The sequence below is a fragment of the Mauremys mutica genome, chromosome 19 (assembly GCF_020497125.1).
Source record: "Mauremys mutica isolate MM-2020 ecotype Southern chromosome 19, ASM2049712v1, whole genome shotgun sequence".
Classification (NCBI taxonomy): Eukaryota; Metazoa; Chordata; order Testudines; family Geoemydidae; genus Mauremys; species Mauremys mutica.
In genome coordinates, this window is record NC_059090.1 from 26220114 (window position 1) to 26235441 (window position 15328).

Here is a 15328-nt window from a genome sequence, read left to right on the forward strand (position 1 = left end):
TAGCTACTTCCATGCGAAAACAAAACCACTAAGGTATATCTGTGTGATGTCTGGGAGTGAGCCTCTCAGCTCGGGTGAAGAGACTTGTGTTAGCAGGGTTCACCGTAGTGTGCTAAAGGTAGCTGTGTAGATGTTGCAGCTTGGGCTCTGAAACCTGTAGGAGGAGGGTGGGCTTTAGAGCCCAAGCCACCCCGTCTACACAGCTACCTTTAGCACACTATCATGAGCCCTGCTAACCCAGGTCTGTGGACCAGGGTGGGAGGCTCGCTCCCAGATGCACTGTAGACATTCCCCAGAACGGCTTCCTAGAAGCAATGAGAAGCAGAATCTGCGATGGCCAACAAAGAGTGGTTCTAAATTCCCTTTGTCAGCATGTAGACATTCACTGTTAATTGCTACAGAAACACTGAAACTAGCAAGACTAACGTAACACAGCTTAAGTTGCTGTGGTGGGGGTTGCTTTTCCCCCAGACCATCAGTCTTTGCTGCTTGGGTCAGACATGCTGAGTTATTTCAGAGCAGGGATCCAGTGAGCTGTACCCATCTCAGAAGTGAAGCTCCAGGTGAACGCCATTCCTGTACTGACAGAAGGAAGTGACGCTGACCCCAAGGAGATGCAGTCATGTCTTGGAAGATGTCAAACTCCAGTAGCATTGTTCTTCAGGCTCAGGAGCATCCAACATAAGATAACAAGCCACATGTAGGATGTGCCAGACCAGATTACACCACTCATCCATTGAATCCAGTAGCCTGCCAGCTGGCAATGCCCAATACCAATTCCTCCCTCAGAGGAAGGCAAAGACCAGCCAGTTGTGCTATGCTGCTAATGGGGACATTTCCTTCCTGACCCCTACAGCATTCAGCTCAGACCCTATGGCATCAGACTGGATCTCCCCACTCTTTGTATCCACCCACATTAGTGGATTCTCTGGTATGTTCAGCTGAGATTTCCAAAGGGGAATAGGCAATGTCCTTTTAATGGTTCCATATTTACTAGCCATTAATCTCATCCTGTGGCACCTCATTCTGGTGGTGAGAGTTGGAGTAAGGAGAAAGGACTGCTCACTTCTCATGAGACCCTTTAGGACCTTCCATCCTTCAGTCAAGCCCCAGTAACTCTTTTCCCCCCAGTCTTTGCAGTTACTCCGCCTGTTTACTGCCCTGCTGTGCCCCTTTCCAGTCTCTGCCGGGTATCTCTCAAGGTGCCAACTCAGCCAAACATCATCTGTTTCACTCTTTATTATTCTGCCAACATAAAAATTACTAAAAAACACTTTACAAAAGATGCCTCCAACATCCCAGGTGAAGGGCTGGTGCACGGGATAGAAATAAGCCCCCTCCCTTGTGCACACACCCAGCAAATCCCAGTACCCGGGGGACAGGGGCAGGAATGAGACTCACATCCCAGGGAAGGCGACTGGCTGCTAATCAATTTGATTGAGCTGCTATTTGCCTAGCTAGTGACAAGCAAGTCCTGCTGTTGGTGAATGTCCTGACCAAGGAATGTGCATAAGGGGCTCGGAGGGAAGAGCAGCTTTTACACCTCTTGTCTTTGTCCAATTGCACAGAGACATTGTCAGAAGCTAATGAATATTCAAGACAATTTGGTGCCAGCACTGCTGCTCGAGAGTGGTGCTGAGGGGCTCTAGGGAGAGCCCTGCCAGAGGGGACCCACTGGGATGGGGCAGAAGGGCTTCTGATGGAAGCCCAGCCAGGAGAGAGAGACCCTGCTACAGAGGTCTCACAGGCAGCAGTCCCAGGACTCCTAGGCACTGCTCCTCCCTTATTTGGGGATACTATTTTTGATGGCATTTTTCAGGGTAGGTGAGTCCTGTGGCTCTTTTTTCTGTTGGGCAGCGCTGGGGTTGGGGTTCTGGATGCTGCCCACAAAGAGTGGGATGCCTGTTGTCTCCTCAAAGATGATGAAGAGAAAGGGTTGGTTGAGGCTGAAAGTGGAGAGTGAACGAGACATCATGACACTAGTGGCAGCTGATGCTTCCACGCCATCTTCTGCAAGCTCCAGGGTGGACTGGTGCTGGATGCTGGATACAAAGAGAGGCTCATCTGTTATCTTCTGCAGGTCTGGGGTGGAAAACAACTCCCCGAGGCCTAAATAGAAATCAAATTGGGGTCAAACAGAAGCCTGTCTACTCACTAGTTCAGTGCCATGGCATGCCATTGGCTCAGACATTCATTCTATCCCTGTAGAACGGTGGTTCTCAACTTTTGTACTGGTGACGCCTTTCACATAGCAAGACTCTGAGTGCGACACACCCCCCCTTATAAATTAAACATGGTTGTTTATATATTTAACACTATTATAAATGCTGGAGACAAAGCAGGATTTGGGGTGGAAGCGGACAGCTCGCAACCCTCCCAGGGGTCCTAGCCCCCAGTTTGAGAACCTCTGCTTAGACTAAAGGAAGCAACAGTCTGTATCGCTGTATACCGTACACAACACCAGGGACTGGACAGCGCACCATACCAGAGCCCATGCTAGGGAATGGGCAGGCAGAGTAAGGAAAAGTGCACTCTGGCCAGATTTATCAGTTCTTCCCTGTATGGCTAGCTGCCAGTGCCAAACAAAACACAGCTTTCATATGGACTGAACATCTATCCTGGGGCTTTATACTGCTGCCCAAAGCAGGGTATCTGAGCACCTTCCCCAGTGATGTCCCTAGTGGAATTCATAGAGTCTCTGGCATTTCTTCCTAAGGGGTGGGAAGCTCTGGTGGGGTATATTTTGTTTGCTGCTTGGTGTTTATTGGCTGGTTGTAAATTTTGTTTTTTTAAGGATACTTGGGTAGGTCGGGGGCTTTGTGGTGAATGTCATTCCTGCTATGCTGGAAATGCTTTGTCCATGAGGAAGGTTCTGCTGCATTTCCTAAACACACTCAGACTCTGCTTTTGCCTAATCTCATCTGGAAGTCCATTTCATAACCCGGTCCAGACCCTCTTAACAAAGACTGTTTTGTCCTTAGTTCTCACACACTTTGTTCTGGGCTTTGTCATCTGTATTGTCACTGAGAAGCACAGTTGTCTTAGCAGTTCATACATCCCAACATCAAGGGGAAATAAATTGAGGTCACAGGCAGGGGAAAGGTGCTCACAGCTGAGTTTGGAAGTGAGATGGAAAGCTGAAGGAGGGGAAGATAGGGAGAGACAGCTACAGGAACTGCAGTGAAGAAGGCTCTCAGATCAACAGTGACCACATTTTTGGGGAGTGGGCAGAGAAAAGGCTGGTGCTAAAAAAGCAAAGGGCAGGGACAGGGAGAAGAGTAAAGAGTTACAAGGTCTTTGAAGTTGTCTGGAGCAAGGAGATCAGTTCTGAGCTTCAGTGAACAGATAACTGCAATCAGCCCAACCCATTCATGCCGTGCAAACCTCATCCTGGGCATTACCTAGTTGGCTGAGGACTTGGTTGAGTTCAAGCTGGTAATCTACATGCAGTTTGGGCATCTTTACCATGGTGGGCTTCTCCTTGGGGAAGCGGCTGTGCAGCTTGTCATGGCTGAGGTTCGCCAGCACCTGGGAGACGTTCCACTTAAACTGGTTTGGGACAATGGCCACAAAACTCATGTTGCCCTTAAAGGGAAACCTGGCTACCTGGAAACAAACCAATCAGAAGAACTGGTGGAACAGGAAACAGCCAGGCAAAGACAATGAGGGCTCAGAAAGCGATTTGAACAATTAGCCAGGGGGAGCAGGGCAGCATGGTGGGAGTGGAGTGGCTGTTTTCCCAGGGAGACAGAGGTCAGACTGGAACAGATAGTGCTAATGCTCAGATCCAGTATTTATCCACAAGACAGGTGGAGACCAAAGATACGAGAAAAGGCAAAGCCCCCCCTGTAACATGAACTGCATTTACAGTGCAGTGGCTGTGTTCTGAAGAGATCCTCCCATCTTTCATGGGAGAATTCCATCTCCACGTTGCTTCATTTCTCTCAGACTTATCCAAAAGGTCCATTAGGTCCCATCTAGTCCATCATCCCATGAATTTGAAGGGAAAGATGTTACAGCTTTTCAGGGAACGAAGGCAAAGGATGTTTGAAAAGAACTTCTGTGTCCTGCGTCTGTGAACAGGTATTACCAATCTCTTCTCATAGAACATGGATGCAGTGGGGGCATTGCAGTAACAAAGGGATATTCCCGTAGCTGCCTAGCAACACCCCAGACAGACTCTTACCTGAACCTCCAGGGGATCCAGAGTAAACCAGCTCAGGGAATATTTCTGAGCTTTCATCATCTCAACTGGAACTATGAACTGGTCGTCAAGGTGGAATACATCTGGCCCAGTCTGGCTGGGATCAAACTTATGCCTCCAAAATCCTGTCCAAAACCATAAATTTATAATTAATCAAACCCAAACCTGAATGAAAAACGAAGGAAAGTGCCTGACAACACATCAGCAAACAGGTGAGTGGTGACTGGAGCAGGGAGAAAGAAGTGCCATAGCAGGAAGAATTGTGAGTGCAGGATGTCTTTATCCTCAGGAGAGGCTGTGTGGTGCAGTGGAATGAGCCAACGCCTAATGGCATCCCCTCTCTGTGCCTCAGTGATGAGGGAGAAGACTGAGGTGCTGTGGGGAGGAAGTAGAGAATGCAAGTGCAGGGTAAAATCAGTGATGGAGAAGAGAGACAGCTGCAGAGCGACCAGTAATGCAGGGATTGAGGAAGGAAGCCAGCATCAGTGATAGGGCAAGGAGCTCCTGCAAGTGTACAGGCCAGGCCCCTGACAGCACAGAGGTACTCAGCCCTCAGGGAATTAGAGGAAGACTAAGCTACGGTTGTGCTGGGCTGTAAGCTGGCCAGTACTTAGCAGGAGCACCTCAGAGCACCTTGCTGGGCACCTAATGAAGTGTGTGTGACCTGGCTAAGAAGAGCAAGATGATGCACTGCTTCCCAGGGATCAGGACCAGCGAGGCGACAGGGACACTGTGGGTTAGTTCTGGCTCCTGAGTCAGTTAACATGTGTAGCACAGGTGAGGAAGTCAGGAGGCTGTGCTGTAATGAGATTTGAAGACAAGACTAAACAAGGGGAACTGCATACATCCAGGGGGAGGAAGAGGGATCTAGCAAAATGGGGAAGAAATGAAAGGAGATTCCACCTGGGTACATGCAGCCACTTCACCTGGGGAAAGGACCTGGAACCCCAGCTAGTCACAGGGGGGAGGGCTGGAAACGGGGGACTGTGGAGTGCGCTGAAGCTCACCTTGGAAGTGGACAGCATTGAGTAGGAGCATCACAGTGCTCGCAGGGAGCTGATCCAGGAAAGTGGATATCTGCCCTTCAGTTGCCTCCTTTATCCACTTGTTTATGGCTATGAGGTCATTTTCATTGTTCCCAGACAGGGTCACAGGCTTTGCCCCATAGAATCGTTCCGAGTTCTCCAAGAATTTCTCTTTAACCTCAAACCCTGCAAGGAAGGAACTCGACATGAAGTCATCTGGCCTTGATGAAACTCACTCAGCGTGTCAGACAGTGCAGTGTGAAGCCAGATGTGCTCACCAGATAGCAGGGGTATCCCCACAGGGAGTACTTCAGGAAACTAACAGGTGTCACTGTTCTATCAGCACAGCTTCTTCAGTCTGTGTGTGTGTGTCACAGAGAGTTTTATTTCAGCAGCCACACCCCAGTAGAAATTCCCCGTTCCTGGCTCTCACCTTTCTGCAGATAGATGCGTGAAGCTACACTGAGCATGGACCCTGTGAGCTGCCTGCGAATGCTGCTCAGCAGGTGGTGGAGACAGGGCACTGATTCCAGGTGCAGCGCCTCCAGCAGGCGTTTCTCCGTCTGGTTTGCTGCTCCTTAAAAGCAACGTCAGATTTGTGTCAATATCCGAGGGACTAAGGGACAGGTGCTCTGACCGCCTCCCTCTGTGGCTGGGCATCTGATGTCTTCCCAAAGAGTCTCTGGTGGTCTGAGTGTAAGGCATTAGCAGCACTACCACAGCACCTCCTGACTGGGTCCATGCTGTCCCAGCAAGTGAAACTGAGACCAGCCTCAAGTGAGGGTAACCTCATTCCCCTTAGTAAATAAAGCCAGAGAATTAACATGGGCGGGAGGGTGCCCGGCTTAGTGTTTGCATTTTGGACATTGGCTATGGGTGCTTCTCCTAGAGGGAACATCATAGAGGGCGAAAGCTTGTGCTGTTTGAACCTAGTAATTTACCTAGTGCCAGCTGGGACAATGCCAGGGTGATGCTGAGGGGAGACAGGATCACATTGGGTCTGCTGGTGTCCATCTGGACCTCTGTCAGGAGATCGATGGTGAATTTCATCAGACCTTCTGCAAGCCTGTGTGTCTGCTCCTGAGACATGTCACAGCCTCTCTCTTGACCTTCTCCCTCCTCTTCAGAGGAATCAACTTCTTGCCCCTCCAGCACCTGCTTGTGATTTCCTACTGTCCCGGTGACAAGATGGCCCTGTGAGCTTGTGAGGCCAGCCCCGGGGCTTGTGGTGCTGGTCGTGGTAGGAAGTGGCTGTGTAGGCCCATGGATGTCTTCCCAGGTGTCAGAGGTGGAATCCAACTCTGCAGCATTTGGCAGGGTCAGATCCACTACTGGCAGAAGAGTGGTGGTGGGAACTAACTGTGGATCTCCTCTGCGGATCTCTTCAGAGTGCTGCAAAGAAACAGAAGGAAGTTACATTGAAAGAAAGCAGGGAAAGAGAGCTGCATTCCTCACTCTCTTACTGGGGCTGCAGGTGGCTTGTCACAGGGAGGGGACGAATGGGTCCAGTTCACACTGGTAGGGAGGCAGCATGCCTAGTTAGCTGGCACAGGCTATGTGCTCTGTGATGAAGCATTACAGGTAGTCAGTGAGAGGGAGGCTACCCAGAGGGAACTGATGAGCAATCTGAAAGATCAGCACTGTCCTGACGACTGAGCAGCTACTATTAGGGATGCATTGAAGAGCAGAGGGACCAAGTCCCCTGACAATAACAGCAACCAGATGATGACCTACAGTAAAGAGGAGGAGGAGAAGGGACCTGTTGCAGCCAGTCCCGTCTCAAAACTTATGTGTATTCTTTGACTATGGAGTATTAGTGCCAAGGTGGCCGCTGTGTGTTGACACCGTACATCCCAGGACAGAATATGCTGAGGTAGTGACAGCATCACCCCTTGTGCCTGGGCTGCTCTGTCTGAAGCAGATCAGCCCCAGCTGTGGCCAATGTCCCCCTCTTCTCTGTTACCTGACTGGTCAGTTGTGCTGAGGGATCCCACGCCGGGTTCTCTATGCTGGTGGCATTTTCCGCTGCAGGGCCCTGAAAGTTGAAAGTAGTTATTCAGGATTTCACATTAGCACAAACTTGGAAAATAGAAAGTGCCTTATTCCAAAGAAAACGGGCCAAGCTGGGGTCTTCCAAGACATTCAATCACTCTTCCCTGCCTACTCTCTTGATCTGTCCTGCCTAAGTGAAAAGATGGCTTCATCTCAGCTTCCTTCGGTTAAATATCTCTGGCTAACATCCTTCTCTTGGCACAAGGAGTCTCCTGCGCCCCAGTTCTGTCTCCCTTCTTGTCCAGGCCTCCCTTTGCCTCTTCCGTCTGTGGCTCCAGCATCATCCTCAACCCCGAACTCTCCTCCTCTCCACACTTCTAGCACTGCAGATCTGCCTTGCACCATCTCTTCAGCATTCTCTGTGGGTGTCACAGCCTCAACATCTACAATGCTGGTCACTTCTTGGACCTAGCTGGCCCTCAGTAACTCCACCTAAATGACAAAAAACCTCCCTACAGAATAGCAGGGGAGAGGGAGAGACAGACAGAGGTTTCCTTGTGTGTATTTGAACAGATCCATGTGGCACTCAGATAACACAGGGATGGGCACAGTGTAAGAGCCAAGACAGACAGTTTCAGACACATGCCTCTATTCTTCCTGGTCCACAGCTGATAATTTCCTTTATCAGTTTTATGACTGAATAATTAATTCACCAGCCAGTCTCTTTACACATCAGTTTCTGTCCCTTATACCAGTGATTCGCAACCAGGAGTACGCATACCCCTGGGGTACGCAGAGGTCTTCCAGAGGATACATCAACTCATCTAGATAGTTCCCTAGTTTTACAACAGGCTACATAAAAAGCACTAGCGAAGTCAGTACAAACTGAAATTTCCTGTAGATAATCTGCTCTATATACTATACAGTGAAATGTACGTACAATAGTTATATTCCAGTTGATTTATAATTATATGGTAAAAATGAGAAAGTCAGCAGTTTTTCAGCAATAGTGTGCTGTGACACGTTTGTATTTTTATGTCTGATTTTGTAAATGGGTGGTTTTTAAATGAGGTTAAACTGGGGGTACATAAGACAAACCAGGCTCCTGAAAGGGGTACAGAAATCTGGGAAGGTTGAGAGCCACTGACCTATGCCATATGCTGGCCTCTCACTTCAGGCTGGGATTTTCAAACCGGCATGTTGGAGTGAGGTGTCATTGAAAGTCAGCTGAGCTGGGCTGCCTGGCCATATTTGGGATGCAGTGCGTGTGGCAGACTCTGCACACAGGGAAGTTGGACAGCCCCATATTTTTGGCATGTGTTTGAAGGTGGCACTGGCAGGACTAGACCAAGGTGAGCTTTACAAATACCCCGGAGTAACCTCCGCACATGGGAGCCTGTAGCTTCTTACCGCAGGGCTCTCCTGCTGGGCAGCGTTGTCAGAGGGGGGAGTCTCCAGCTCAAGGGCATGTGCCAAAGGAACCTGGAAGGAAATTAACTGAGTCAGAGTTGGGGGAAAGGGAAGAGGCCAGAGATGGATACCAAATAGCTTCCTCTAGGTTCGCATGAGGAAATCACTCCCCTCTGGCTCACTTCCTGCCACGTCCCTCCAGACTGGGCCAGAGACTAGCACGGCCCCTGTGGTTCCCTTGGCTGACTGAAGCAGAGATGGTTCTAACCTCTTTGTAGAATGGATATAACAGAAGTGGAAGTCCCGAGGTGGGTGATGGAAATGATTAGAGAGAGACTGGAAAGATTGGGACTGTTTAGCTTAGAGAGTGAACAGGAGAGAGGGATGCAGAATAGTGGCTGGGACAGAAGATAGATTGAGCAATTCTAGATCTGCTGTCATGAGAGCAAGGAGGCAAATGGATGAAATCACAGTTCCTGATAAACTCCTGTAACTCACAGCCACTAGATACCATTGAAGCTCAGGGGTGTTTATCTGGACCATGAGCACATCCACAGTCACATCAGACTGGATAAAGAAACCGAGGTCTATAAGCCCTTGTGTGTGTCAGGGCAGGAGCCAACAACTGACTGAGCGGGTGCTGAAGCAGCGTCCCATGGGGGCAGGTTATTCCACTGTGGTCTGTTTGGGGATTTCTTCAGAAGCATCTGGTGCCAGCCATTTGGAGATCAGCCCTGTTCTAATCCAGCTTGGCATTGCCTGCCCTGTTCCCGCCATTGCCCCTGGCTGACTGGGGTGAAGAGTGTGCTGACAGAGGAGATGTCCTGCAGGACGGATGAAGGCAGTGCTTTGAGCCTGTGTCTTACCCCTGGGCTATCGTGCAGAGTGGACAAGCAGAGCAGCAGACCCCAGAGCAGCATCGCGGTATTTCTGGAATACAAAAGCTGTCAGTGACACTCACAAGCTACTCCCTGGGTCCTCTCTGCTCCCAGGGTGCCTGTACTGTGCCTGCCCATTATTACAATGAGAACAGCAACGGATTATGAGCCCAGAGGAGAGGAAAGGAAAGCAGGATCCAGGAGGAACAGACACAAACTGCTGGGAAACCAACCCAGGGAGACAGCCGCGGCAAGGTGAATGATGCTGAAGCAGCTCTGGAGTCCAGGCCCAGCCCCAAGGCACTGCAGCCAGAGAGTTGGCCAGGCCCCAGCACTGATGCAGTGCTGTAGCTGTGCTCAGGAGTTTATTCTCCCTGGACACTTGCATTTCTAACCCCTCTCACCCTCTTTTGGCTGGAGAGCAAATTGCAGTTTCCTAATGATTCCCACATGAAATCTGTCCCACACAACCCAGGGGGAGGCCCAGCTTCTCCACTCTCGCCCATGCACACAAAGCTGAGGATAAGGGACAGGCCCCTGGCTGACGGGCAGAGACAGTCCCAGCCCTGCTGCTGCTCTGTGCCTCCATGGGGGACAGTGATACTGACCTGCCTTTTAGGGAGCTGCAAGGATTCGGCAGGTGCTGCCTGTAGAGGGTTGTGGATGGGAAGTGCAGCGTCGGAGCTGATCACTAGTGTTGCCCCCTCAATAGCTGGCCTGCACCACAGAGCCCTCCCCTTCCCGCCACTCACATAGTCCCCTTACAGGAAAGCACTGCCCCTCCCACTGCTACACTCTTCTTCCTGTCACTTGGGGGGCCAGGCTCCCAGCCAGTGCCTCAGGCATGGCCCTGCCCACTCGCACTGGCCTGCACCTCGCTGGGACCCGGCTCCAGCCCCAAGCACTCACCCTGGTCTAGTGGGGGTCGTTCTCCTTCTCCTTGATCGGGTAAACACCCAGCACCACCCCCAAAACAGAACTGAATTCCTGGGGGGCAGCGTCAGTTTGCCAGGCAGTCCCTAGCTTAACCTGGAAAAGCTGGGCTGCAGCCCTTCTCCAATCATATGTGAAGAGCTGGAGGGCATTTCCCCCCCCATCAGAAAAAAATCCAACAGCTGGCCCCACATGCAACCCCAAACCCCAAACTCCAATCCCCGAGGCCCCTGGCCCTCAGCTCATTGTTGAATTCTCCACTTCCCACCCACTAGGGCAATTTCACACTGTGCCCCCTCCCCCACTGGAGCAGTTCCCCCCAGTTTATTGCCAAATCCTCCCTCCCCCCAGTTCCTCTGCCCCTTACCTCGTTTTGCTAAGCATTTCTGTTGGTGCAGGCACCCTCTCTACCCAGCCGATGGCTCTGCATGGGGCGGATGAAGCCCCTTGTCCAGCCCACGCTTGCCAGGCAGCAACAGGCATGACCTTCAGCACCACCCCTTATTTGAAGATTTTTCCCTTTCAGCAAATATTGACCCTGTACATCCGGTTAAACATTTGTTCTGGGATGGAGCGAATTGGTGTTTTTCTGTGGGGCTCTAGGTCGCTGCACCCCAAGGACAGCTGTGACCCTGATTTTACCAGTTTATGTTACTCCTGAAAGTCCAAGAGTAGAAGTAACAAGTGGAATCTTTTGTCTAATTGAGTCTCTCCCCCTTTGCGCCTGTGGGGGAGTGCAGACCCCTTACGCCTGGCCACAAATGGGAGAGCCAAGGTTTGGGATTTAATGGCTTTTGGGTTCCTCTCACTGCCACTATTCCTAGAGTTTTCTTTGCGAGAAACTCCAGTTTGCTAGTCTATTTATCCCAGCCTCTCCTCCTGCTGCAGCAAACATGGGATGTAGCCCTTTGACACATGGCCAGGGCCCAAGTTGCTGGCTGCAGTGTGTCCAAGCAGGAAGCAGAGTGGCCTCAGCTTGGGCTGAGCTGACACCCTCTGGGCCATGCCACACATCATGAAGGCAGCAGCAGAGCCATGCCTAGAAGAGTTGGGTTTCCCCACCAGCGACAGTGTTGTGAGCCCTTCTCTCTCTCTCTCTCTCTCTTTCTCTCACACACACACACACAGCAGGATGGTCTGGTGGGAAGGGCACGATCCTGGGTTCCATCCTGGCTCTCTCACTGGCTCGCTATAACCTTGGCCTGAGCTTGCCCTCTGTACAGTGGAGATAATGATCCTCACCTGTCTCTGGGGGTGAGGCGGCCTCATGCGTTACTATCATTGTTGGACTAGAGTGCTAGATGGGTGGAGATTTTGAATGGGACCATAGGGCCTGAGCCAGGGCTGTGCTAGCTGAGTCTAGGCTTAGAGCCTTCGAGTGAGGGCAGGAGGGCTGCTGCCCCCTCCCCACACACATACACCCTGGAGTAGGCCCTGGCCCCCACAGTGACTACAGGGAGAAGCCTTAAGAGGTTAGGGAGGGTAGAACAGGTGAAAACAAGACAGGCCTGAGAACTGTCACCACAGGCTGATTTGGGATGGGTCAGTGTTCTGTTGGGAAGCTGCTTTGAAAGGCCAGGAAGGGGGAGAGGCGCTCTAGAACATACTGAGGTAGAAGTTGGATACAAGGGTCAGCAGTACAACCTACTCCAAGCTGGCAAGGCAGAGGGCTGCTCAACAGCACCCCTTCCGTCAGTGGAGCCTACATGAGGAGAGCTGGCATGGTTCTTTTCAAGTAACTTCTCAGAGCAGAGAAACTGTTGGCTGCAGAGAAGTCACTTTGCAACCCTCTCCAACAACCCCATTTCCCTCAAACACACAGCCACACACCACCTCCACCACCCAGCTACACCCCCTGCCTTTCCCCCAAACACACAGCACCTCCACCACCCAGCTACACCCCAGGCCTTTCCCCCAAACACATAGCACCTCCACCACCCAGCTACACCCCCTGCCTGTCCCTCAAACACATAGCACCTCCACCACCCAGCTACACCCCAGGCCTTTCCCTCAAACACATAGCACCTCCACCACCCAGCTACACCCCCTGCCTTTCCCTCAAACACATAGCACCTCCACCACCCAGCTACACCCCCTGCCTTTCCCCCAAACACATAGCACCTCCACCACCCAGCTACACCCCAGGCCTTTCCCCCAAACACATAGCACCTCCACCACCCAGCTACACCCCCTGCCTGTCCCTCAAACACATAGCACCTCCACCACCCAGCTACACCCCAGGCCTTTCCCTCAAACACATAGCACCTCCACCACCCAGCTACACCCCCTGCCTTTCCCTCAAACACATAGCACCTCCACCACCCAGCTACACCCCCTGCCTGTCCCTCAAACACATAGCACCTCCACCACCCAGCTACACCCCAGGCCTTTCCCCCAAACACATAGCACCTCCACCACCCAGCTACACCCCCTCCCTGTCCCTCAAACACATAGCACCTCCACCACCCAGCTACACCCCAGGTCTTTCCCCCAAACACATAGCACCTCCACCGCCCAGCTACACCCCAGGCCTTTCCCTCAAACACATAGCACCTCCACCACCCAGCTACACCCCCTGCCTTTCCCTCAAACACATAGCACCTCCACCACTCAGCTACACCCCAGGCCTTTCCCCCAAACACATAGCACCTCCACCACCCAGCTACACCCCAGGCCTTTCCCTCAAACACATAGCACCTCCACCGCCCAGCTACACCCCAGGCCTTTCCCCCAAACACATAGCACCTCCACCGCCCAGCTACACCCCAGACCTTTCCCTCAAACACATAGCACCTCCACCACCCAGCTACACCCCCTGCCTTTCCCTCAAACACATAGCACCTCCACCACTCAGCTACACCCCAGGCCTTTCCCCCAAACACATAGCACCTCCACCACCCAGCTACACCCCAGGCCTTTCCCTCAAACACATAGCACCTCCACCACTCAGCTACACCCCAGGCCTTTCCCCCAAACACATAGCACCTCCACCGCCCAGCTATACCCCAGGCCTTTCCCTCAAACACATAGCACCTCCACCACCCAGCTACACCCCCTGCCTTTCCCTCAAACACATAGCACCTCCACCACCCAGCTACACCCCCTGCCTTTCCCTCAAACACATAGCACCTCCACCACTCAGCTACACCCCAGGCCTTTCCCCCAAACACATAGCACCTCCACCACCCAGCTACACCCCAGGCCTTTCCCCCAAACACATAGCACCTCCACCACCCAGCTACACCCCAGGCCTTTCCCTCAAACACATAGCACCTCCACCGCTCAGCTACACCCCAGGCCTTTCCCTCAAACACATAGCACCTCCACCGCCCAGCTACACCCCCTGCCTTTCCCCCAAACACATAGCACCTCCACCGCCCAGCTACACCCCAGGCCTTTCCCTCAAACACATAGCACCTCCACCACCCAGCTACACCCCAGGCCTTTCCCTCAAACACATAGCACCTCCACCACCCAGCTACACCCCCTGTCTTTCCCTCAAACACATAGCACCTCCACCACCCAGCTACACCCCAGGCCTTTCCCTCAAACACATAGCACCTCCACCATTCAGCTACACCCCAGGCCTTTCCCTCAAACACATAGCACCTCCAGCACCCAGCTACACCCCCTGCCTGTCCCTCAAACACATAGCACCTCCACCACCCAGCTACACCCCCTGCCTTTCCCTCAAACACATAGCACCTCCACCACTCACCTACACCCCAGGCCTTTCCCTCAAACACATAGCACCTCCACCACCCAGCTACACCCCCTGCCTTTCCCTCAAATACATAGCACCTCCACCACTCAGCTACACCCCAGGCCTTTCCCCCAAACACATAGCACCTCCAGCACCCAGCTACACCCCCTGCCTTTCCCTCAAACACATAGCACCTCCAGCACCCAGCTACACCCCCTGCCTTTCCCTCAAACACATACCACCTCCAGCACCCAGCTACACCCCCTGCCTTTCCCTCAAACACATAGCACCTCCACCACCCAGCTACACCCCACGCCTTTCCCTCAAACACATAGCACCTCCACCACTCAGCTACACCCCAGGCCTTTCCCTCAAACACATAGCACCTCCACCACTCAGCTACACCCCAGGCCTTTCCCTCAAACACATAGCACCTCCACCACCCAGCTACACCCCCTGCCTTTCCCTCAAACACATAGCACCTCCACCACCCAGCTACACCCCAGGCCTTTCCCTCAAACACATAGCACCTCCACCACCCAGCTACACCCCCTGCCTGTCCCTCAAACACATAGCACCTCCACCACCCAGCTACACCCCCTGCCTTTCCCTCAAACACATAGCACCTCCACCACTCACCTACACCCCAGGCCTTTCCCTCAAACACACACAACATGCAGCACCCATTTCCACCCATAGACTAATAGATTCCAAGGCCAGCAGGGACTGTTGTGATCATCGAGCCTGACCTCCTGTATAACACAGCCCAGATAACTGCCTCCAAATAATTCCTAGAGCAGAGCTGTTAGAAAAAAATTCAGTGTTGATTTAAAAATTTGCAGTGATGGAGAATCTACCACCAACCTTGGTAAATTGTTCCAATGCTTAATTACTCTCATTGTTAACATTTTCCACCTTATTTGTAGTCTGAATTTGTCTCACTTCAACTTCCACCATTGGCTCATGTTAGACCTTTCTCTACTAGACTGAAGAGCCCATTGTTAAATATTTGTTCCCCATGTAGGTACTTATAGACTATAATTAAGTCAGCCCTTAACCTTCTCTTTGTGAGGCTAAATAGATTGAGCGCCTTGAGTCTATCACTATCAGACGTGTTCTTTAATCCTTCTTGTGGCTCTTCTCTGACCTTTCCAGTTTATCAACATCCTTCTTGAATTGTGGG

General features: G+C 52.0%; 1 protein-coding gene across 2 annotated transcripts; it reads right to left on the reverse strand.

Annotated features, from left to right (window-relative positions):
- Positions 1–1224: 1224 nt before the first annotated feature.
- Positions 1225–10946, reverse strand: SERPINF2 (serpin family F member 2). 2 transcript variants are annotated; one of them, XM_044994163.1, is made up of 10 exons: positions 10810–10946; positions 9498–9561; positions 8632–8703; positions 7193–7264; positions 6171–6621; positions 5663–5806; positions 5212–5415; positions 4187–4329; positions 3402–3606; positions 1225–2109 (listed from the first exon to the last, which is right to left on the reverse strand). In XM_044994163.1, the coding sequence occupies exons 1-10, from the start codon at positions 10923–10925 to the stop codon at positions 1784–1786; spliced, it is 1797 nt and encodes a 598-aa protein (XP_044850098.1). In that variant the 5' UTR covers positions 10926–10946; the 3' UTR covers positions 1225–1783. The 2 variants fall into 2 exon arrangements, with proteins under 2 accessions (XP_044850098.1, XP_044850099.1); XM_044994164.1 differs by lacking the exon at positions 10810–10946 and adding an exon at positions 10118–10242.
- Positions 10947–15328: the final 4382 nt, after the last annotated feature.